At 43.3% G+C, this 25,850-nt stretch overlaps 1 protein-coding gene across 1 annotated transcript in view; it reads left to right on the plus strand.

The window, feature by feature from the left end:
* Positions 1–10,789: 10,789 nt before the first annotated feature.
* LOC126269964 (fibrillin-3-like) overlaps positions 10,790–25,850 on the plus strand; it is a 127,658-nt gene continuing 112,597 nt past the window's right edge. The window contains exon 1 of the mRNA XM_049974033.1: positions 10,790–11,000. Coding sequence (XP_049829990.1) covers positions 10,883–11,000 — 118 coding nt within the window. The 5' untranslated portion in view covers positions 10,790–10,882. The remainder of the gene's footprint in view (positions 11,001–25,850) is intronic.

Here is a 25,850-nt window from a genome sequence, read left to right on the forward strand (position 1 = left end):
CCTCGGGCAAGTACAGAAAGGGCAACAGCCTTAAAGGGTGCGGGGCAAAGTCAGGACATGCGGGGACCAAGCAGCAATCGTTATTGTAATTGTAAACTGTCGAAGCTGTATTAGTAAAGTACCGGAACATCAAGCGCTGATAGAAAGCACCAGTGCTGAAATCGTTATATGTACAGAAAGCTGGCTGAAGCCAGAGATAAATTCTGCCGAAATTTTTACAGAGGCACAGACGGTGTTTAGAAAGGATAGATTACATGCAACCGGGGGTGGCGAAGTTTGTCCCTGTTAGTAGTAGTTTATCCTGTAGTGAAGTAGAAGTGGATAGTTCCTGTGAGTTATTATGGGTGGAGGTTACACTCAACAACCGAGCCAGGTTAACAATTGGCTCCTTTTACCGACCTCCCGACTCAGCAGCATTAGTGGCAGAACAACTGAGAGAAAATTTGAAATACATCTCACATAATTTTTTTCAACATGTTATAGTCTTAGGTGGAGATTTCAATTTACCAGATATAGACTGGGACACTCAGATGTTTAGGACGGGTGGTAGGGACAGAGCATCGAGTGACATTATACTGAGTGTACTATCTTAAAATTACCTCGAGCAATTAAACAGAGAACCGACTCGTGGAGATAACATCTTGGACCTAGTCATAACAAACAGACCCTAACTTTTCGACTCTGTAAGTGCAGAACAGGGAATCAGTGATCATAAGGCCGTTGCAGCATCCCTGAATATGGAAGTTAATAGGAATATAAAAAAAGGGAGGAAGGTTTATCTGTTTAGCAAGAGTAATAGAAGGCAGAAATCAGACTACCTAACAGATCAAAACGAAAATTTCTGTTCCGACACTGACAACGTTGAGTGTTTATGGAAAAAGTTAAAGGCAATTGTAAAATGCGTTTTAGACAGGTACGTGCCGAGTAAAACTGTGAAAAACGGGAAAAACCCATCGTGGTTCAACAACAAAGTTAGGAAACTACTGCGGAAGCAAAGAGAGCTTCATTCCAAGTTTAAACACAGCCAAAACCTCTCAGACAAACAGAACCTAAACGATGTCAAAGTTAGCGTAAGGAGGGCTATGCGTGAAGCGTTCAGTGAATTAGAAAGTTAAATTCGAAACAGCATATCCAGACACTCCGGGATGATGGTTGCATTGAAACAGAGGATGACACGCGTAAAGCTGAAATACTAAACACCTTTTTCCAAAGCTGTTTCACAGAGGCAGACCGCACTGCAGTTGGATTCTACACAGAGTATGCGAAAGAACTTGTCCCCTTCCAACAGAAGTGCACCGCAAGTCTCTAGAGGAACGGAAGGTTCCAAATGATTGGAAAAGAGCACAGGTAGTCCCTGTCTTCAAGAATGGTCGTCGGGCAGATGCGCAAAACTATAGACCTATATCTCTGACGTCGATCTGTTGTAGAATTTCTGAACATTTTTTTTGCTCGAGTATCATGTCCTTTTTGGAAACCCAGAATCTACTCTGTAGGAATCAACATGGATTCCGGAAACAGCGATCGTGTGAGAACCAACTCGCTTTATTTGTTCATGAGACCCAGAAAATATTTGATACAGGCTCCCAGGTAAATGCTATTTTCCTTGACTTCCGGAAGGCGTTCGATACAGTTTCGCACTGTCGCCCGATAAACAAAGTAAGAGCCTACGGATTATCAGATCAGCTGTGTGGCTCTATTGAAGAGTTTTAAGCAAACGGAACACAGCATATTGTCATCAATGGAGAGACGTCTACAGACGTTAAAGTAACATCGGGCGTGTCACAGGGGAGTGTTATGGAACCATTGCTTTTCACAATATATATAAATGACCTAGTAGATAGTGTCGGAAGTTCCATGCGGCTTTTCGCGGATCATGCTGTAGTACACAGATAAGTTGCAGCATTAAAAATTGTTGTGAAACGCAGGAAGATCTGCAGCGGATAGGCACTCGGTGCAGGAAGTGGCAACTTACCCTTAACATAGACAAATGTAATGTATAGCGAATACATAGAAAGAAGTATCCTTTATTGTATGATTATATGATAGTGGAGCAAACACTGGTAGCAGTTACTTCTGTAAAATATCTGTGAGTATGCGTGCGGAACGATTTGAAGTTGAATGATCATATAAAATTAATTGTTGGTAAGGCGGGTACCAGGTTGAGATTTATTGGGAGAGTCCTTAGAAAATGTAGTCCATCAACAAACGAGGTGGCTTACAAAACACTCGTTCGACCTGTACTTGAGTATTGCTCATCAGTGTGGGATCCGTACCAGATCGGGTTGACGGAGGAGATAGAGAAGATCCAAAGAAGAACGGCGCATTTCGTCACAGGGTTATTTGGTAACCATGATAGCGTTACGGAGAAGTTTAACAAACTCAAGTGGCAGACTCTGCAAGAGAGGCGCTCTGCATCGCGGTGTAGCTTGCTTGCCAGGTTTCGAGAGGGTGCGTTTCTGGATGAGGTATCGAATATATTACTTCCCCCTACTTACACCTCCCGAGGAGATCACGAATGTAAAATTAGAGAGATTCGAGTGCACACGTAGGCTTTCAGACAGTTGTTTTTTCCGCGAACCATACGCGACTGGAACAGAAAAGGGAGGTAATGACAGTGACACGTAAAGTGCCCTCCACCACACACCGTTGGGTGGCTTGCCGAGTATAAATGTAGATGTAGACGCGCACTACCACGCCACAGTTGCGTTACCACAAAGGAGACTGACATTGCATTTTCTCGTGAGCTACAGTGGTTGGACAAAAATATGGAAACACCGCGAGCAATGCATGCTTCAACATAAAGGCAAATGCAGCTAAGCCTAAACAGTATCGTCAAAACGTTGGATTCAAGAGGAAAAACATCATCCGCATGTCACAGCGCGAACGAAACTGTGCTTTGAGTGACTGGTCTTTCTAGAGGTTTCTGACGAAAAGTAAGAAGACGACAGCAGTAATGATCACTGCAGGAATGTATGTCGCACTCACGAACCCTGTCAGTACCAAAACAACATGAATGGGGTTCCTTAATGAGGGAATGGAAGGTCTAGCTGAATTCGAAAACCACTCATCAGCGATGCAAATGCCCGTAACAGGGAATCGTGGTACCGAAGACATAAAACTTTCACTGTGGAACAAAGGAAGAAAGTCATTTGGCGGCATGAGTCTTGTTACACACTGTTTCCAACTTTAGCCAATTTTACTTCCCAAGAGTAAAAGATCATAGCTAACACTTGGTTCAAGAATCATAAAAGAAGGTTGTATACATGGAAGAATCCTGGAGATACAAAAAGGTATCAGATAGATTATATAATGGTAAGACAGAGATTTAGGAATCAGATTTTTAATTTTAGGACATTTCCAGGGGCAGATGTGGACTCTGACCACAATCTATTTGTTATGTCCTGTAGGTTAAAACTGAAGAAACTGCAAAGAGGTGGGAACTTAAGGACATGGGATCTGGATAAGCTGAAAGAACCAGAGGTTGTACAGAGTTTCAAGGAGAGCATAAGGGAACAATTGACAGCAATGGGGGAAAGAAACCCAGTAGAAGAAGAATGGGTAGCACTGAGGGATGAAGTAGTGAAGGCAGCAGAGGATAAAGTAGGTAAAAAGACGAGGGCTGCTAGAAATCCTTGGGTAACAGAAGAAATATTGAATTGATGAAAGGAGAAAATATAAAAATGTAGTAAATGAAGCAGGCACAAAGGAATACAAACGTCTCAAAAATGAAATCGACAGGAAGTGCAAAATGGCTAAGCAGGGATGGCTAGAGGACAAATGTAAGGATGTAGAAGCTTATCTCACTAGGGGTAAGATAGATACTGCCTACAGGAAAATTAAAGAGACCTTTGGAGATAAGAGAACCACTTGTATGAACATCTAGAGCTCAGATGAAACCCAGTTCTAAGCGAAGAAGGGAAAGCAGAAAGGTGGAAGGAGTATATAGAGGGTCTATACAAGGGCGATGCACATGAGGACAATATTATGGAAATGGAAGAGGATGTAGGTGAAGATGAAATGGGAGATATGATATTGCGTGAAGAGTTTGACAGAGCACTGAAAGACCTGAGTCGAAACAAGGCCTCCGAAGTAGACAACATTCCATTGGAACTACTGACGGCCTTGGGAGAGCCAGTCCTGACAAAACTCTACCATCTGGTGAGCAAGATGTATGAAACAGGCGAAATACCTTCAGACTTCAAGAAGAATATAGTAATTCCAATCCCAAAGAAAGCAGGTGTTGGCAGATGATGTGAAAATTACCGAACAATCAGTTAAATAAGCCACAGCTGCAAAATACTAACACGAATTCTTTACAGACGAATGGAAAAACTAGTAGAAGCCTACCTCGGGGAAGATCAGTTTGGATTCCGTAGAAACACTGGAACACGTGAGGCAATACTGACCCTACGACTTATCTTAGAAAAAGGATTAAGGAAAGGAAAATCTACGTTTCTAGCATTTGTAGGCTTAGAGAAATCTTTTGACAATGTTGACTGGAATACTCTCTTTCAAATTCTGAAGGTGGCAGGGGTAAAATACAGGGAGCGAAAGGCTATTTACAATTTGTACAGAAACCAGATGGCAGTTATTAGAGTCGAGGGGCATGAAAGGGAAGCAGTGGTTGGGAAAGGAGTGAGACAGGGTTGTAGCCTCTCCCCGATGTTATTCAATCTGTATATTGAGCAAGCAGTAAAGGAAACAAAAGAAAAATTTGGACTAGGTATTAAAGTTCATGGAGAAGAAGTAAAAGCTTTGAGGTTCGCCGATGACGTTGTAATTCTGTCAGAGACGGCAAAGGACTTGGAAGAGCAGTTGAACGGAATGGACAGTGTCTTCAAAAGAGGATATAAGATGAACATCAACAAAAGCAAAACGAGGATAATGGAATGCAGTCAAATTAAATCGGGTGATGCTGCGGGAATTAGATTAGGAAATGAGACACTTAAAGTAGTAAAGGACTTTTGCTATTTAGGAAGTAAAATAACTGATGATGGTCGAAGTAGAGAGGATATAAAATGTACACTGGCAATGGCAAGGAAAGTGTTTCTGAAGAAGAGAAATTTGTTAACATCGAATATAGATTTATGTATCAGGAAGTCGTTTCTGAAAGTATTTGTATTGAGTGTAGCCATATATGGAAGTGAAACATGGACGATAACTAGTTTGGACAAGAAGAGAATAGAAGCTTTCGAAATGTGGTGAAACAGAAGAATGCTGAAGATTAGATGGGTAGATCACGTAACTAATGAGGAGGTATTGAATAGGATTGGGGAGAAGAGAAGTTTGTGGCACAACTTGACTAGAAGAATGGATCGGTTGGTAGGACATGTTTTGAGGCATCAAGGGATCACAAATTTAGCATTGGAGGGCAGCGTGGAGGGTAAAAATCGTAGAGGGAGACCAAGAGATGAATACACTAAGCAGGTTCAGAAGGATGTAGGTTGCAGTAGGTACCGGGAGATGAAGCGGCTTGCACAGGATAGAGTAGCATGGAGAGCTGCATCAAACCAGTCTCAGGACTGAAGACAACAACAACAACAAGAGTAAAAGATGATTTATAGTGCCATATCGTGGTATTCTGTTGGTCACATGATACTCTACCAAGGATTGTGTGACCATTTCGACTGATTAGGTCAATCCAACGGTACAACGATTGTTCTTCAGTGGTGATGCTACGTTCTCAGATGGCAGGCCCCTGTTCGCACAGCTCGCATCGTCCAGGATTGGTGGAATGTTTCTGAAAGCACGAGGATGAAATATCGCGTCTCCCCTGGCTAGTAAACATGTCTCAGTACTATAAGAGAGAAGGGTGCTTGATGGGTGTCAATCTCTATTGTCTTTACCTGAACTTTAAGATGTTTTGCAGGAGGAGTGGTGTAATATTCCCTTGAAGCTCATACAAGATCTGTATTTATTCATTCTGAGACGACTGGAAACTGCCATTGATTTTTCTGCACCGAATTTGGCTCGGTAATGTTTTACCATATTTTTGCCAACTCCCTGCAACTTGACAGTGCTCTGAACCTCTTCCTCGTGTAGGTGGTGCATTCTAAGAAACTAATACCACGGGGTATTGTCATTAGATTACAAAGGGATTTTTTTTTATGAATTATAGCTCCTTCTGCAATATCTGACAACTCTGGTTACTTTCAAGCTCGCTTGGATGATCAATTTTGAGGCATGTGTGACTTGGTACATCTACTCAAATGTAACAATTTAGTTATTTATTACACTGGTTTCAAAATTTTGTGCAGAATCTTAGAAATAATAGCAGTGTGCTGCAGTGGATGTCAGAGGGTGAGGGGAGGGGGGTGGGAGAGAGAGAGAGAGAGAGAGAGAGAGAGAGAGAGAGAGAGAGAGAGAGAGGGAATAGCAAAAGATGTAAAAGAAGAAAGGGGTGATTTGTCATACACGCGGTCTTCATAGCACTTGCATAATCATATTATGCTACAGGGGTTGCGATAGTTCTCTTTTTTTCGTTTCATTTTCTCCTTAAGATTAAGAAACCTTTATAGCGTGAGTAGGTGTCTCAGAATGAATGTGTTTCATGAGTAGATCGCTGGAGTGAGTTTCTGTAAGTCTTCCTTCAATAGTCTTCTCTCTGCAAGTCGTTGTGAATGGCATTATAGTACTTGGGAAGTGATGTCATCTGTGAATCGCATACTAACGAGGGCATGAAGAAACTTTTTCGACCAATCAGTAAAATCGTGACGTTTAGGTACAAAACACATATACAGTTCTGAATGTACGCTGCCTGCTAAAAAGGTGAAACACATACATTGTCGGGCGTCTGAGTAACTTATACAGATACACATCATCGGCGGATATGTAAACCATTAGGTTTGCAGATCTCTACGACAGGTGAAGCGGGGCCGCCAGAGTGTGTTAGATACATGAAATATAGTCGCAGTTGCGAATATGGACAACCAGCAGCTGCATAATGTAACGACGACAATGGAAATGTGTGCTGGATCGGGCCATGAACCCTGATATCCCGCTTATTGTGAGCGGTCACCTTACAATTTGGCTATCCGAGAAAGGCTCACGGCCAGACCCAATATTCCACATGCCGTCAACTATGTGTATGCAACCTGTACCTGTACATCCATTATGTATATTCCCGTACAGGGGAGACTTTTTACTTAAAAGTTGTTTACCTGGTGTCGGCGGATAAGTACGATATTTCAGTTCTTGTGTTACTCCGAATTAAGATTCAGTGTTCGTTTGGACAATATTGCGCATTATATAAGTAACGCGCACAGCGCCAGATGTTGAGTGACTACTGCGAAGGACTCGGAGGCGCCATATGCTCGTGTGGGGCAGTGAGTTTTAATGGAGCCTCGTTGTGGGTCTCCATCTGGTTGGATGGCCGACTCGTGCAATATCCAGGTTGTGGGTCATTCGGAAGTGACAGTGGCTTGTTATTGGACGGTAGGGGAACTTGTAGTCCGACACTCCCGAGACCAATGTTCAGGCCGACTACGTTTGACCATCACAGGATCACCGTACTGTACACCAAGCTCGCCGTAACTCCTTCACATCTGCGGCTGCCATCCGAGAATGGGCAATTGGAACATTATGTGTCATCCCATACCGCTGGTTGGATACCAGCAACAACTGGACTATGGAATTACCGTCCAGTGAGTAAGTTGCCATTCACACGCAAATTAAGCGCATACCTTTGGACTGGTGCCGTGACCGGGATGAAAGATGTCGCATTATGTTCAGCGACGAATGGTGGTCGGCTGGTGTGGCGGCCAGGTGGGGAGAAGTCTCATTCTTCCAATGTCTTGAAGACGCATGGCGTTGTTAGTCGTGTCGTCGTGGTGTTGGTAGCCATCAGACGTAATTTCCGATCACGGCTGATAGTGATTGGGTGAAATCTGACATCACGACAGTACTACACGCACATCGGGCGTCCTCATGTTACCTCTAATGCGATTCTGGTGCAGGTTTTCAACAGGACAGTGTTCGGCATCACATGGCACGTTTCTCTATGAACTGTCTGTGTGATATTGAGGTACTTCTGTGGGCAGCTAGATCCCAGATCCGTCACAATAGAACGTATTTGAAGCTGTCTCGGTTGTCAACGCCGTCGCAGTTGGATCCAAAAGATCTGTTACAAAAGATGTGGACGATTTACCTCAGGCGGGATACAACGTATTTTGGTACCCTTCACAACCGAATCACTGCGTGCATCCAAGCCAGAGGTGGCGGAACGTCATACTTGAAATTAAATGAGCGTTTGGCCGGTAGGCCCCTTACAGGGCAGGTCCGGCCGCCGTGGTGCAAGTCTTATTTCTGTAAGTAGGCTGTTTAGGTTTTTTTATTGGTAACACCGCCGCCACGTAGCGCTCTGTATAAAAATCACTGGCTGTGCCGTGTGCAGTCTGTGGCTGGTTTGCAATTTTGTCTGCCATTGTAGTGTTGGGCAGCGGCAGCTGGATGCTAACAGCGCGTAACGTTGCGCAGTTGGAGGTGAGCCGCCAGCAGTGGTGGACGTGGGGAGAGAGATGGCGGAGTTTTGAAATTTGTAAGACTGGATGTCATGAACTGCTGTATATATTATGACTATTAAGGTAAATACATTGTTTGTTCTCTATTAAAATCTTTCATTCGCTAACTATACCTACCAGTAGTTAGTGCCTGCCGTAGTTTGAATCTTTTATTTAGCTGGCAGTAGTGGTGCTCGCTGTATTGCAGTAGTTCGAGTAACGAAGATTTTTGGTGAGGTAAGTGATTTGTGAAAGGTATAGGTAAATGTTAGTCAGGGCCATTCTTTCGTAGGGATATTTGGAAGTCAGATTGCGTTGCGCTAAAATATTGTGTGTCAGTTTAAGCACAGTCGTGTATAATTGTTCAAAGAGGACGTTTCACATAGACGAGTCGTGTATAATTTTTCTAAGGGGACGTTTCATATTACATTCGACTTGCGCGCCAGATGGGGATGAAACGATGGTGAAGACAACACAACAGCCGTCCCTGAGCGGGGAAAATCCCCGACCCATCCGGGAATCGAACCCGGGCACGTAGGAGGGCAATCCGTCTCGCTGAGCACTTAGTTATCGGGCGGACAACGTCATACTAATCATCGGCCTAGGCAGTCCTAGTTCCTTGTAAAGTTTACTCTGTACTGTAATAATTGAAATAACATCACATACGCTCTCAACTCATGATGTTTCATTTTCTGTCTCCTCTCTTTGGCGCTTCCCTTTTATGACTGACATTGACGTACGGAATTTGTTCACCTCTTTTCCATCCAGTAGGTGAACAACTCTAGTTTGTACTGTTGCCAGCTAAAGCCACCGAACCTCTTTGTTGGAATGAAAATATTTTGCAACTACAAGCTTCATTAATTGTAGGAATAAATAGAAGTCAGAGTAACGTGACAAGTTCATATTTCGAAACCGTCATTTTCTATAGTCAAAGCAGCTGTACGAACGAATGGCAGATCTCGAAGTAACAATTTCTCTACTCTACGCAATCCACACCTGTCACATTTTTTATGCATTTGAAGCAGAAGAGCAACGCAGTGGTTACCAGTTACAACTCTGCTTTTTTCGAAGTACAGACGTGTAACCAATTTCTCGTCCAAGAACATGATGGTCAGTCTGCCCCACCAGATGAAGACGTTTAATATTAAACTTCCTGGCAGATTAAAAGTCTGTGACGGACAGAGACTGGAACTCGGTACCTTTGCCTTTCGCGGCTACCATCCGATCTACCCAAACACCACTCACGCCCCGTCCTCACAGCTTTACTTCTGCCAGTATCTCGTCTCCTACCTTCCCGAGTTCGATTCTCGGTCCGGCACACAGTTATAATCTGCCAGGAAGTTTCATATCTACGCACACTCCGCTGCAGAGTGAAAATCTCATGCCAGGTTTAATATTGTTTCCTGCAGATCAACAAGTTTACACAGACTGCGTTAATAGGTGTAGTGGAGGAAATGTATCTAATTTGCAGTAACAATTCGATACACAGACTTATGTAGATTCTGGTGAATATGGTCCAGAACGTGCTGATTGTGCTAATATTACACTGCACACGTTGTCTGTATTGACACCTATGGTTGCAGTTTGGAGAATTCTCTCCAGGGACCATGTTCAAAACATTCCTCTCTAACAGGCCACGGAATGCCCAACAATACCACCAACCAGCCGACAGGCGCAACTGAATGCAGATGTGAAGGTGTGTGTGCTCAGCACACAGCTCTCCCTGCCTTTGTCGGCCTTCCTGACGAGAGCCGCTGCTTCTCAGTCAAACGTAACTCCTCAATTGGCCTCACAAAGGCTAAGTGCACCCCACATGTCAACAGCGGTCAACAGCACTCAGCAGACACAGACGAACACCCATCAATGTGCTAGCCAAGCCCGCCACCGTTTTACTGATCTGAAAGGAAGAACCGTCTTTTTAGCTCTGTTTTAATAAAAAAGAAGTGCGTTGTCCAAACAACTGATAAACAGGAGGAACAGTTCTTATGAAGCTTCGGCAGCTGTGGATTCCATTCCACAATGAACAATTGGGAACAGTCTATTTTACGACAAATGCTCTCCAACATGTCCGTGTGAAACGAACATCAGCCACAAGTTAACTGCAAAAAGTTATAGACGCTAAATAATTCAGAGAGCAGCAACACTGTTGCTGAGTAATATCCTCCTTGCAGCGGTACTCATTCACAGAGACACGTGTCACGCTGGCGGAAGCGTGCCTTCTCCCCCCTGCCGCCGCCACGGCGCGTGGGCGGTGTCAGGCTGTCTGCTGGGTGCCAGCGGGCACTTTGCGCATGCGCGCCCCCCGTCTGGGGGGAGGGCGGTAAGAGCAAGCTGACGCGCGCTCGTGGACCGCATTGCTTGCTAGGCATCCCTTGACAGCAGACATGGGCCACCCAGCTCCGTACGCGAAAGCCAGGGCTTTGCGGCGGATCCTGATGCTGCTGATGCTGCTGCTGCTGATGCTCACACTAGCTACCCAATCAGCTGTCAGCGCAGGAGTAGGTGAGAACTTGACTGCTTTAGAATTCTAGCGTAACGCATGTTTAACGTTTTACGTATTATGTTTAGAAAGCTGTTAAGTAAAACAAGAAAAATGATAACCTTGCTACTCTTTAGGTCAAACACACAATATCTATTAGTGATTTGTTAGTACGCTTTATGTAAAGTATAAGTAGCAAACGCCAATAATGCCAACGATTGGTTCGCAGAAAGTAATCGGAGTTTGTCTAAGTTGCACCTGAATCAACTTCCTTATAACACGTATAATTTCGGCAACAAAAGTTCGATCCCTGTATACTGTATTCAGCATTTATTATTGACTTGTGATGCTTTGGTACGCTTACATAAATAAATTCGTTAGCTTCTGATATTCAGTTTGTCAGTTTCTTTTAGTCTACATTTATTAATTTGCTCTCTTGATGACCTTAGCTAGCATATCTTAGTAAGACAAGCATGTAATGAAGAACAGATGGTCCCAATTTGTGCTCCAGTAGACTTTGCATGAGTTACCAGCCTTCTTCCTTTAGAACGATGTGTGTGTGTCAAAGAAAGTTATTGATTTATAACTGTACAATAACGTAAAATTCATGAAAATGTAATCAACGTAAACGCTGTGCCTCATGTTGAGACAAGAGACATAATGGGACGACTTAGAGATTATTATTAGACAAGTTAAAAATCCCAATTTGTTCAAATTCAGTTTGCTATTCTGTCAGATACATTAAGATGACACTCACATAGTTCAGGAGTCTACGATAAATAATATATTTTTCTCTGCCTCCAAACTATAGAGCGATGTATTTGTGAAAGAATGTTATTAATTGATTACTGTAGATTAACGTAAAATTCAGGAAAATGTAATCAACGTAAACGATGTGCCTAATGTTGAGACAAGAGACATAGTGGGAAGACTTTGGGATTATTATTAGACAAGTTAAAAATCCCAATTTGTCCAAATTCAGTTTGATATTCTGTCAGATACATTACGATGACACTCACATAGTTCAGGAGGCTACGATAAATAATATACTTCACTCTGTCTCAAAACTGTAGTTCTCATTAGAGTTGGGTCGTTCACAAGCGAACATGTTCAAAGGAACATTTCGCTAATGTGAACGAAAGGATCGAGGCACGACGTCTAAGAAACACTCATCCATTATTCACTTCGGTCGCGGTCAGTCTCGTTCCTGAAGATGGTCGTTTACAGTGCACAGTGGTCGTAACAGATCTCTTTCCAGGAATGGTCGTTCACAGTTCACTTCGGCCAGTCTAGTTCCTTCGTTCCTCAATTTAGCTCGGCTGGTTGCGTTCTTTTTTATACAGTCTCCCATTTCAACTTATTTTAAATTATATTAAAATTAAGTGTTATGTCATATACATATAGTTTTCAGGCAACAAAAAAAGTACACATCTCTTTGTCGTTCTTTAATACAAGTCAATTTATTTTTTATTGATTAATGAATTAATGGAGCAGCCATTTCATTTCTTATTTACAGAATAAGTTTCATCTGCCTCATTTAACGACTAGCTTTTAAGATAACTTTCAATATTCTTTTTAATTACAGCGTCAGAAAATTTATAAAAATTTGAGATTTTTCGCATTAAAATAAAATAAAACCTCACACTTAGTGAGATTCTTATTGTTGAGGTTTCTTTTCTTTGCACAAGAAAGTCGTTGTGCATGATTGTAGCTCAATGGGATAAGGGAAAGCGACGCCTCTCCATTTGAAAAATATTAGAACGGCGTAAAATATTACTTACTTTTAATATCAAAATCTGCCGTTCTGCAGTAGCTTTTTAACGAAATATTTTCCTTTCCTTTCAAACAGACAATGAAATATGAGTTTGGCTAGGGTGTCCCGTCGATCATACTGGTCGCCTAGAGCAAGTCTTTTTAGTTGACGCCATGTCAGCGACTTACTTGTCGATGAGGTTGAGATGATGATGAACACAACGCAACACGCAGTCTCAGAGCGGAGAAAATCTCCGACACGGCCGGACATCAAACTCGGGTCCCTCTGATTAGATCCTCTCGCATTGACTACTCAGCTATACAGCGGACTGCTTTCAGTTTAATTGTTAATAGCGTATTACTGCATTAACATTTACAAAACAACCATTGAAGATACTTTTTACTAATTCCGTGGAGTAAATGTAACGAGAAAATCTCATTTTATTTTAAGCATGATTATTCTAAGATAATTTTTTTTAAATATTAAAAAATTATTAGAAAGTAACTTTTCAATCACATTAGTCATATTTTATTTTAGATTTAATTGATCCCAGCTTGAATCCTTACGTAGTTTCCTCTGCTGGTTCTGCTTAACGATTCAATGTAGTGACTGTTTTCATTTTGATTCAGACAGGAACAATAAACAATTTTACAGTTTTTGTAAAGCCACAGGCGGGTTATCACTATCGAAGATTTGATATACGTATACGAAGTTTTGAAAGAATTGTAAAATCGAAATACGGTACTTTGGCTTCTGAAGTGGCACTAGATCATACTTCGACTTACACACTGACAAGCATAATGCGACTAGAGCCAAGTTCAGTCGTTTATTGTGGCCGTAATTGAACTTCACCACGGAACAAAAACTTCTGCAACAGATATGTGGCTTGCACCATCCACCTCGCAGGACGAATCCCCTTGGAGCACGGTAAAATAGTCCATGGGATGGTTAATTTCGAAGAGAAGTTGCAGTTAACTAAAAACCATCGATGTAGTCATCCCATATGTCTTATACCTTACAAGGTAAATACGGAAGACCTTTTCCAAAGATATTTTAATCTAAACACACGCACCTCAAAAAGAGATCATATCTTACGCGAAAAAACTGATAATTTAACTAAGAAGCCATTCAGCGCAAGTTTCGTGAACAACTCTTTCCTGTTCTTTGTATAGGAAGTTACATAGCCGAAATATGCTTAAAATTATCAGCTTTGAACTGGTAGTGACCTTTAATTTTCTTTTATTTTCAAATATTTTAGTATGTAAAATTTACTGTTAAATACATTAATACGTATTTAATGGATTATTGAGTTTCGTGTTCATTTCACCTTCGATTGTTAATGGTTGCCTGCGCTCGCTGAGAAGTTCTCTTTCTCAAGTGACTGATGACTGAGTCGATGCATGAAACTTAGGGCCCCTTTCAGCTGGTGACTGATCAAAACCTTGTTATTTTTTTAGATTGTAAACATCTCAAAGCAATGTTGTGCTGTGCCTTGAACGTGTAGAAAGAGAGGATCTTGTTTCTTTTCACTTTGATAGTTTCGGCTATCTCCGAGCATAATTATAATTATGTAGTTGCCCCCATTGCTGATATAAAGCTCATAATTTTATCAAACACTTTCTCTGCTCCTTTGTCGGGAGTCATGATTTCTTCCAAATAAATTTACACTCCGTACACAGATATTGCGGCACTATGTTATGTAGTTAATTTACACATCAGCGATATGTAAAAGAAAACTATTAATGGTGGATTGTCTGATGGCAATTCATTTTGAGTTATTTCATGCCAGTTAATTAGAAACGAGTACATATTATTTTCTCTGAACGAATAAGAAACGAATTTATTGTAATTTGCTACAAGTATCAGCTCTATGTCAATGAATTTAACAGCCAGACGTAATAGCTGTATTTAACGCGCCAGGGTGGCCGAGAGCGCTAATGCGCTGCTTCCTGAACTCAGGTAGGCGCGCCAGTCCCCGATCGAATCCGCCCGGCGGATTAACGTCGAGGGTCGGTATGCCGGCCAGCCTGGGTGTGGTATTTAGGCGGTTTTCCACATCCCGCTAAGTGAATACCGGGCTGGTCCCCACGTTCCGCCTCAGTTACACGACTCACAGACATTGGGAAACGTTCGCACTATTTCATGACTTACACTAGACGCAGACAGCTGGGGTACACTACATCCGCCCCAGGGGGTTCGGGGTGGCATTAGGAAGGGCACCCAGCCACCCTCTGCAATTAACATTGCCAAATCCGTAATAACAAAGCCAACTCCGTGTTGGAGCGGGACAAAAGACCCTAGAAAGAAAAGTGATAGCTGTACTTACTTGATATTGTTCCTGGAAAAATGTCTAAAATGCATGTAGCGTGAATAATTATATAAAAAACGAAAGCTGAACGAGTAAACATGAACGGTTGCCAAATGGAACGATGAGCACTGAAGCAGTTCAAGAGCGTGAACGATTTTGTCCATCTATAGTTGTCATTTGCTTACAAAACCGGCGACAGGAACTGGAACATTTGTAGGAGATCAAATCCGCCAGAAAACGCTAATTCTGCCGCGAGTTCGGGGTGGCGTCAGGAAGGGCATTCCCTTCATGAAGTTCTATTTTCATGATTGCATAACACTACGCTCTGAAAGCTTGTTAGAAAACGGTTGTCTGGTTCGTTTCAAATTGTAGTTCTCCTACGCGTTGGTATTAAAACGTTGTGTACAAGTGATTCTTTTCGCCACCCGGAGAGGCCTCACGGTTTGAGGCGTTATGTCACGGACTACGTGGCCCCTCCCGCTGCAGGTTCGAGTCCACCTTCAGGCACGCGTGTATGTGTTTTTCTTAGCGTAAGTTAGTTTAAATAATGTGTATGTCTAGGGAATTCCCTTGGGAATTCACACACATTTAAACATTTTTTAAATCTTTTCAATGGGTTAAAAATCCAAAACCGTCAATAAAATTGGCACAGAAAACATAATGCTTTTTATACACCGTTTCATTCGTAATATTTGTAAGTAACCTTTACTTAGAGGCAAGTGAAGCCAACTCTACATGTTGGTTACGAGAGCATGTGGCACCCGCTTTGGACTTATTCACTGAGGGGCGCATTAACCCTCGCAATACAAAGGGGAGGGAGCACTTTGTGCTCACCTTTTCAAAAAATTATAATCTAGGCGATCACTTTAAATTTTAGAATTTTGAAAAATTTTGTTTTTGTTTTTAATGAATTATTCCAGCAGATTCCATAAATGTTTTGAATGTTTCAATTAAACTTATCCAAAAATTTAAGTCTCAGTAGGACATGTCACTTTCCCCATGGCTACCGTGTTGAATATTTCGAGGTTCAGGGCTTTACTTACACATCAACATCTCTTTTAAAGTATGTTGAGAGTGAAAGTCTACAACAACAACAGTAGACATTACAGAAAGTACGTTGATATTTCCAAAGTGTGGCAAAAGGCATCTTCAGATTCTGGACCCCACTTTCAAGTTAGTACCTCTTTAAAAACTGTGTTGTTAATATAAGCCAACAACAATTAAAGAGCGTTTTTAGTTTTTTTGGGTTGGCATATTGTTAACACCCCTTGTCCATTGCTAATGTGCCTTACGCAAAATGCCTTTCTATTGCTTGGGCTAAGCTACTATTCTCTTGAGCACGATCTGTTTTTTTCGACATGTAGCCTATCGTCGAGCATGCTTTCCCGGAGTAAACCGTTATGGTCGTTCTACACCGGACGACTGCCAAATAGATCTGATCAGAAAAGTTTATTAAATTTACTGCTTTTCATTGTTTTTGAAATATTGGTAAGATACATAAACATAAATAAGGTTACCTCCATGCATCATCTCCCTTAGAAGGGAATGCAAATCTTCTTGAAACTGAAACACTTTACCTGAATACTTTATATTCAGAGCCTAAAATCTCTTCAGGTATCCGTTACTGGCACTAGAGGCACGCCTTAAGTGTAGGCAACACGCTATCCGAACTCACAGTCCCAGCGCACGCTAGCCGCAATTCGAGAATAGTAGTTCGCTGCTGCGTCGTGATATATCAGTGGATGGCAGTGAACGTCGGGTGAGGTATACAGTCCAATTTCCCTGAACTACTCTTGTCTAAGGTCATTCATCGATGTTTCATGCGGCATTAGGTATTATGGTTCTTTGAAGAAAGGAAAACCCCCTTACTCATTGCTATCTCGCTAACGAGAGTATTGTCTTAGCAGTTAGAAAATAAACTCATTTAGCTCCCACATTGTGAGCAGATTTAGCATTCTGTAATGTACATAATAACTTCACATAACCCAGACGAAATAAAGTAACTCACTGAAGGCATACCAACGAACCATTCCTTTCTAACTGTTCAAAACACGGGTAGTTGCGTTATTTAGAGCTCTGAATATTGCCTACTTCAGTATCATTCAGCGAAACCATTATCAGATAACGCCTTATCTATTCAGGATACATTACTCAAATGATCAGTTGATTGTTTAGTTTGATGCGCAATTGAGGTACTCAAAACGAATAACTGTCCGCGTAGCCAGGTGCTTAGAGAGCCGCTTGCACTAATTATCTTTTGGAAATGCATGTCCATACCCAGTCTGATCACTCAAGCGCTAACAAGATCGATGTGACTCAGAAACTGTGGAGGTACGAACCAGTTTCGAATCTTCGTTCATCTACATGCACATGTATATTCCGCCAGCCAATACACAGCGAATGGCAAGGGAGACATTGTAGTACTACGTAATTTCCGTTCCTATTACACTCGCAATGAGGCGAGAGCGAAGCGACTGTCTATGTGGCTCCGCATGAGCCGTAATTTCTCTCATCTTCGTGGTCTTTAAGCAAAATGTACCTCGGCAGCAGTGGAATCGTTCTATAATAAGCCGCAAATGTTGGTTCTTTAAATTTTCACTGTAATATTTTGCGGAAAGAAAACAATTTTCCCTTGTCAGATTCTCATTTGAGTTCCCGAAGCATTTCCGTAATACTCGCGTATTGATCAAACCTACAAGTCACAAATGTGACAGTCATCCACTGAACTGCTTTAAATTGCTGTAATGTCTTTCTTGATTCAGGCATTTTGGTAGTCCCAGACACTCGACCACTACCGGTGAATGGGTGACAAACGTTTTCAGCATGCTCTCCTATATAAATGACATACATTTTACAAAAAACTTCCCCAATATTCATAGCCGGCCGGAGTGGCCGTGCGGTTCTAGGCGCTGCAGTCTGGAGCCGAGCGTCCGCTACGGTCGCAGATTCGAATCCTGCCTCGGGCATCGATGTGTGTGATGTCCTTATGTTAGTTAGGTTTAATTAGTTCTAAGTTCTAAGCGACTGATGACCTCAGAAGTTAAGTCGGATAGTGCTCAGAGCCATTTGAACCATTTGAACCCAATATTCGTACGTTCACCATTCACTGATCTTACATCTTCTTCTTATTTCATATTACTTTACAAAGTTATGACTAGAGACATAATCGACGATTGGTCCATGGTTTGACGTAGCGTCTTTGATCAATAATCAGAACGTCTTCGGCCCTGGGTTCAAACCTTGTCACGGCTTAAATTTGAATGTAAATAATTAGCAGTGGTGACCGAAAAATTCCACATACAAAGTCACCCTCATTCTAACAACGGCCTTGTGAAAGCGGACGGTGCAGCATATTGATGTACAGGGAGATTTCTTGCATTTGGGATGTAAACCTGTCCTAAAAAGAGAAAGAGCCAGCAATGAAAATCTCAGGAGGATACAGAAGGCAATGTAAACCACTGCATTAAAGACACATAATGTATACCCACAGTACCTGTGGCCTGCAATTGAAAGAAGTATAATGACCATCTCTCCATTGGGAAACGATTGCGGCTTAATCTCCCGTTTAGATTTCTGAGAGGGGGCTGCCAACGGGAAGGTGACCATGAGAAAAAAAGGCAATAAACAACTAAATGACAACATTCTACGAGTCGGTGCGTGGATAATCAGAAGTTTGGACGTGGAAGGAGAGCTAGAAAATATGAAAAGTGAAATTCAAAAGCTCAGACTAGATAAATTGTTGCTCAGTGAAATTAAGTGGGAAGAAGATAAATATTTCTGGTCAGACGAACCTAGCAGCAATTGCAGCAAAAAATGGCATAACGGTAGTACGATTCGTTATCAGTACCAATGTCCGGCAGAAAGTGAGCAAATGTGAACAGTTCAGTTATAGGATTGTTCACATTAGATTTGCCACCAAGCCAAGGCCGACAATGATAGTTCAGGTATACATGCCGACGCAGGAAACAGAAAACTTTGAGAGAGAAAAAGTATATGAGTATGCTAAATGGGTAATTCAGTATGTAAAGTGAGGAGGAAATGTAATAATCATGAGAGGTGGGAATGCAGCGGTAGAGGAAGGAACAGAATAAAAGTTACGGGAGAATATAAGAGTTGTAGTGAGAATGACAGAGGAGAAAGACTACTTGCGTTCTGCCATAAACTTAAGCTAGTAATGGCGAATACTCTGTTCAAGATTCACAAGAAGATGTGATATACTTGGAAACGTTCCGAAGGCGCGAGAAGATATCAGTTGGATTACATTCTGCTCAAACAGAGACTTTGAAAACTGTATTGGTTTGTAAGGCGCACTCAGGTCACAATTAATTAGCAGCGATGAAGAAAAGACTGAAGTTTAAGAGAATCGTCTGGAAGAATCAGTTGGGAAGGAAGTAGGATGCAGAAATAAGGAGCATTGATGAGACGTCTTACAGTTCGCTAAAAATAAGGGTGCTGCTACAAGGAATACCGCAGCAGGCAGCTCAGTTGTAGAGGAGGAGTGGACATTTCTAAGGAGAGCAATCCCGGCTGTTGGACAAATAAACATAGGTAGAAGGAAAGTAACTTCTAAGAAAACTTGGGTAGTAGACGACACACCTGCATTGCGCACAAAAGAAGGAGTTACGAATACACGGAAGCGACGAACAAACTGGTATTGGCAAGCGTATTCATATACAGAGATATGTAAACAGGCAGAGTACGCCTATATAAGACAACAAGCGTCTGGAGCAGTTGTTAGATCGGTTATTGCTCCTACAAAGGGAGATTATGAAGATATAAGTGAGTTTGAACGTGGTGTTATAGTTGGCGCAAGAGCGATGGGACACAACATCACCGAGGTAGCGATGTAGTGGGGATTTTCCTGTACGACCATTTCACGAGTGTACCGTGAGTATCAGAAATCCGATAAAATGTGAAATCTCCAACACTGCTGCAGCCGGGAAAGGATCCTGCAGAAACGGGACCAACAACGAATGAAGAGAATCGTTCATCGTGACAGAAGTGCAGTCCTTCCACAGAATGCAACAGATTTCAATTCTGAGCCATCGAAGAGTGTCAGTGTGCGAACCATTCAACGAAACATCATTGATATGGGCTTTCGGAGCCGATGGCCGGCTCATGTACCCTTGATGAGTGCACGACACAAAGCTTCTCGCCTGCACCCGTCAGCACCGACTGTTGGTGACTGGAAACAGGTTGCCTGTCGGACGAGTTTCGTTTCAAATTCTGTCGAGTGGATGTGCGTGTACGGGTGTAGAGAGAAGCTCATTAATCTGCTGACCCTGCATATCAGCAGAGGATGTTCAAGCTGGTGGAGGCTCTGTAATGATGTCGGGCATGTGCATTTGAAGTGATGAGGGACCCCTGAAACGCCTAGATACGACTCTGACAGGCGACACGTACGGAAGTATCCTGTCTCATCACCTGCATCCGTTCATGACCATTGTGCATTTACACGGACTTCGGTCAATTTTGCGACATCCCACACGTCCAGAATAGCTACAGAGTGGCTCCAGAAACACTCTTCCGGTCACCAAACTCCGCAGACATGGACGTTATTGAGCAAGCTACAGAGTGTCTCCAGAAACACTCTTCCGGTCACCAAACTCCGCAGACATGGACGTTATTGAGCAAGCTACAGAGTGTCTCCAGAAACACTCTTCCGGTCACCAAACTCCGCAGACATGGACGTTATTGAGCATATCTAGGATGCCTTGCAACGTTTTGTTCAGAAGAGATCTCCACCCCGTCGTACTCTTAGGGATTTATAGACAGCCCTTCAGGATTCATGGTCTCAATTCCCTCCAGCACTACTTCAGACATTAGTCGAGTCCATGCCATGCCGTGTTGTGCCACTTCTGCGTGTTCGCGTGGGTCCTATACTATATTAACCCGGTGTATTACTTTCTTTGACTATTCATTGTATTTTCAGGGAAATTCAGGAATACTCATGTATAAGTCATTTAGGAATGAAAGAAATAGGAAATGCAGAGAAGCCAAGGCGAACTGGCTCCAAGAAAAAATTGAAGAAATCGAAAAAGTAATGGAAGACGGCATGACTGACTCGCCAGACAGGGAAGCCAAAGAAACTTTTGGTGGAATTAAAACCAGGGGCGGTAACATTAAGAGTGTAACTGCAATTACAAAGTTAAACTCAGGGCTCATAGGTGGAAACAGTAAATTGAACGATTCTACAACAGAAAGGATTTGTCTGCTAAAGTGATAGAGGAGGAAATGGAAGTTGACTTGGAAGATATAGGGGATACATTACAAGAGTCAAAGTTCAACAGAGCTTTTGAAGAGTCGCGACATTATAAGGCAGAAATGACATAAAATACCTCTTCTGACTTTCTAAAACAGTTGGTGGAAGTACCAACCAAAAGACTATGGACGATGGCGGGTAGATTCTATGAAACTGGCGACATACCATCAGACCTTCGAAACGATATCGTACTCTGAATTCCGAAGATATCAAGGCAGATAACTGGGAGAAATATTGCTCAGTTAGCTGGACAGTTCCTGCTTTCAAGAATAATATAATGTAAAAGAAAATTGAGGATGTGTCAGGCGAGGATCGTTTTGATCTAGAGAAAGTAAAGCACCATTGAGGTAGTCCTGACGTTGTGCTTGATAAAGGAAGAAAGACATAAGAAAAATCAAGAGAGGTTCATTGGGTACTCCAATCTGGAAAAGACTTTATACCATCTAAAATGGTGCAAAATGTTCGAATAGAAGAATAAGTTACAGGGAAAAGGATGATATAGGGTATAATAAATACCAGAACTTAGAGGGAACAGTAAGAGTGGAAGACCAAGAACGAAGTACCCGGGTTAAAAGGGGTGTAAGACACGGATATAGTCTTCCACCCCTACAATCTACACACCTGGAAATGGAAAAAAGAACACATTGTCACCGGTGTGTCAGACCCACCATACTTGCTCCGGACACTGCGAGAGGGCTATACAAGCAATGATCTCACGCACGGCACAGCGGACACACCAGGAACCGCGGTGTTGGCCGTCGAATGGCGCTAGCTGCGCAGCATTTGTGCACCGCCGCCGTCAGTGTCAGCCAGTTTGCCGTGGCATACGGAGCTCCATCGCAGTCTTTAACACTGGTAGCATGCCGCGACAGCGTGGACGTGAACCGTATGTGCTGTTGACGGACATTGAGCGAGGGCGTATAGTGAGCATGCGAGAGGCCGGGTGGACGTACCGCCGAATTGCTCAATACGTGGGGCGTGAGGTCTCCACAGTACATCGATGTTGTCGCCAGTGGTCGGCGGAAGGTGCACGTGCCCGTCGACCTGGGACCGGACCGCAGCGACGCACGGATGCACGCCAAGACCGTAGGATCCCACGCAGTGCCGTAGGGGACCGCACCACCACTTCCCAGCAAATTAGGGACACTGTTGCTCCTGGGGTATCGGCGAGGACCATTCGCAACCGTCTCAATGAAGCTCGGCTACGGTCCCGCACACCGTTAGGCCGTCTTCCGCTCACGTCCCAACATCGTGCAGCCCGCCTCCAGTGGTGTCGCGACAGGCGTGAATGGAGGGACGAATGGAGACGTGTCGTCTTCAGCGATGAGAGTCGCTTCTGCCTTGGTGCCAATGATGGTCGTATGCGTGTTTGGCGCCGTGCAAGTGAGCGCCACAATCAGGACTGCATACGACCGAGGCACACAGGGCCAACACCCGGCATCATGGTGTTGGGAGCGATCTCCTACACTGGCCGTACACCTCTGGTGATCGTCGAGGGGACACTGAATAGTGCACGGTACATCCAAACCGTCATCGAACCCATCGTTCTACCATTCCTAGACCGGCAAGGGAACTTGCTGTTCCAACAGGACAATGCACGTCCGCATGTATCCCGTGCCACCCAACGTGCTCTAGAAGGTGTAAGTCAACTACCCTGGCCAGCAAGATCTCCGGATTTGTCCCCCATGGAGCATGTTTGGGACTGGATGAAGCGTCGTCTCACGCGGTCTGCACGTCCAGCACGAACGCTGGTCCAACTGAGGCGCCAGGTGGAAATGGCACGGCAAGCCGTTCCACAGGACTACATCCAGCATCTCTACGATCGTCTCCATGGGAGAATAGCATCCTGCATTGCTGCGAAAGGTGGATATACACTGTACTAGTGCCGACATTGTGCATGCTCTGTTGCCTGTGCCTATGTGCCTGTGGTTCTGTCAGTGTAATCATGTGATGTATCTGACCCCAGGAATGTTTCAATAAAGTTTCCCCTTCCTGGGACAATGAATTCACGGTGTTCTTATTTCAATTTCCAGGAGTGTATATTCGAAATAGCAGTTACCGCAATAAAAGGAAAGTTCAAGATTGGGAACAAAATTTAGGGTGAAATGATACCGATGATAAGATTCGTTGAAGACATTGCTCCCCTCAACGAAGGTAAAGAATAGTTACAGTATCTACTGAACGGAGTGGGTATAGTATATAGAGTGAGAGTAAAGCGGTATAAGACAAACGTAATGAAAAGTAGCGAGAATGAGACTGCCGTGGAACTTAACATGAAATTTGGTGATCACGAAGTAAACGAATTTAAGGAATTCTGCTATCTTGGTAACAAAATAACCCATGGCAGACGAAGCAAGCAGAAGATAAGAATCAGACCGGCACTAGCAAAGACGACATTCCTCTTCAAGAGGTTGGCACAAATTAGGAATGTAGGAATTAATATCCAGGCGCGTCAGATCAGTTCCTTGTATCTTTTCTTTGTTTCCTTTTTTCTTTTTTCTTTTTTAATGTGATATGACTCTTGTCATTAAACGATGTCACTTTTGCGTATAGCACAGTGTCATCAGCAGTCGCACGAACGTTGTTGCTTATCCTATTCGTCAGGTTATTTATTTTATGTAAAACAAGTGTGGTTCTACCACACTTCCCAGGAGCACTCCTGACGATGGTGATGATGTTTGGTTTGTGGGACGCTCAACTGCAAGGTCATCAGCACGCAGTTCAATCTAGACACTTTCGTGAGTGACGATGGTATGATGAGGACAACACAAACATCAAGTCTCTGGGCAGAGAAAATCTTCAACCCTGCCGGGAATCGAACCAGGAACCCCTTGATCCGGTGGTAGCAAAGCTAGCCACTAGACCACGATCCTGACAATATCCTTGTTTCTGATGAACACTCGTCGTCCAGAAAAACGTACTGGGTTGCTTTACTTGAGAAGTTTTCGAGCCACTCACATATCTGGGCACCTATTCCATATGCTTGCACCTTCGGTAACAGTCTGAACTGAGGAAGTGTGTCAAACGCTTTCAAGACATAAAGAGATATGGAATATATTCCTTCTGTCCATCCGTGGCTCGCAGGATATCGTGTGATATAAGGAAAATTGAGCCTCTCATGACTGGTGCTTTCTAAATGTGTGCTGGTTTATGGACAGTAACTTTTCTGTCTCAAGAGCGTTTAGTATATTAGAACGGAGAATATGCTCAAGCCTTTGCAGCAGACCAGTGTTAACTACACTGATGTATAATTTTGCGTTTTTACATTGAAGTGCCAAAGAAACTGGTATAGGCATGCATATTCAAATACAGAGATCTGTAAAAAGGCAGAATACGTCGCTGCTGTTGGCAACGCCTAAATAAGATAACTAGTGTCTGGTGTAGTTGCAGGATCGGTTACTGCTGCTACAATAGCAGGTCATCACGATTTAAGTGAGTTTCTACGTGGTGTTATATTCGGCGCACAAGCCATGAGACAGAGCATATCCGAGGTGGCGATGAAGTGGGGAGTTTCCCATACGACAATTACAGGGTTGTATTGTGAATATCAGAAATCTGGTAAAACATCAAATCTCCGACATCGTATCGGCCGGAAAAAGATCCTGCAAGAACGGGCCCAAAGACGACTGAAGAAAATCGTTCAACGTGACAGAAATGCAACACTTCCGCAAATTGCTGCGGATTTAGATGCTGGGTCATCAACAAGTGTGAGCGTGCGAACCATTAATCGATACATCATCGAAGTCCCACCCGTGTACCCTTGATGACTGCACGACACAAAGCTTTGCGCATTTCCTGGACACTAATATTGGACTCTTGATGACCGGAAAGGGTATGGAGACAACCTCATGAATCGATGGACCCTGCAGGCAGCTGTTCATGCTGGTCGAAGCTCTGTATCCTATTTGATCACCTGTATCCGACGGACTTGGGCAATTCCAGCAGGACAGTGCGACACCCTACACGAGCAGAACTGCTATAGAGTAGCTCTAGGAACATTTTTCTGAGTTTGAACATTTCGGCTGGCCACCCAACTCCCCAGACATGAACATTATTGAACATGAAACTTCCTGGCAGATTAAAACTGTGCGCCCGACCGAGACTCGAACTTGGGACCTTTGCCTTTCGCGGGCAAGTGCTCTACCATCTGAGCTACCGAAGCAAGACTTACGCCCAGTACTCACAGCTTTACTTCTCCCAGTATCTCGTCTCCTACCTTCCAAACTTTACAGAAGCTCTTCTGCGAACCATGCAGAACTAGCACTCCTGAAAGAAAGGATATAGCGGAGACATGGCTTAGCCACAGCCTGGGGGATGTTTCCAGAATGAGATTTTCACTCTGCAGCGGAGTGTGCGCTGATATGAAACTTCCTGGCAGATCAAAACTGTGTGCCCGACCGAGACTCGAACTCCCCTACCTTCCAACGTGATGTTCAGGAGAGATCTCCACCCCCTCACACGCCTACGGATTTTTGGACAGCCCTACAGGATTCATGATGTCAATTCCCTCCAGCAGTACTTCAGACATTAACCGAGCCCATGTCACGTCG

Source organism: Schistocerca gregaria, chromosome 1, assembly GCF_023897955.1.
Source record: "Schistocerca gregaria isolate iqSchGreg1 chromosome 1, iqSchGreg1.2, whole genome shotgun sequence".
Classification (NCBI taxonomy): domain Eukaryota; kingdom Metazoa; phylum Arthropoda; class Insecta; order Orthoptera; family Acrididae; genus Schistocerca; species Schistocerca gregaria.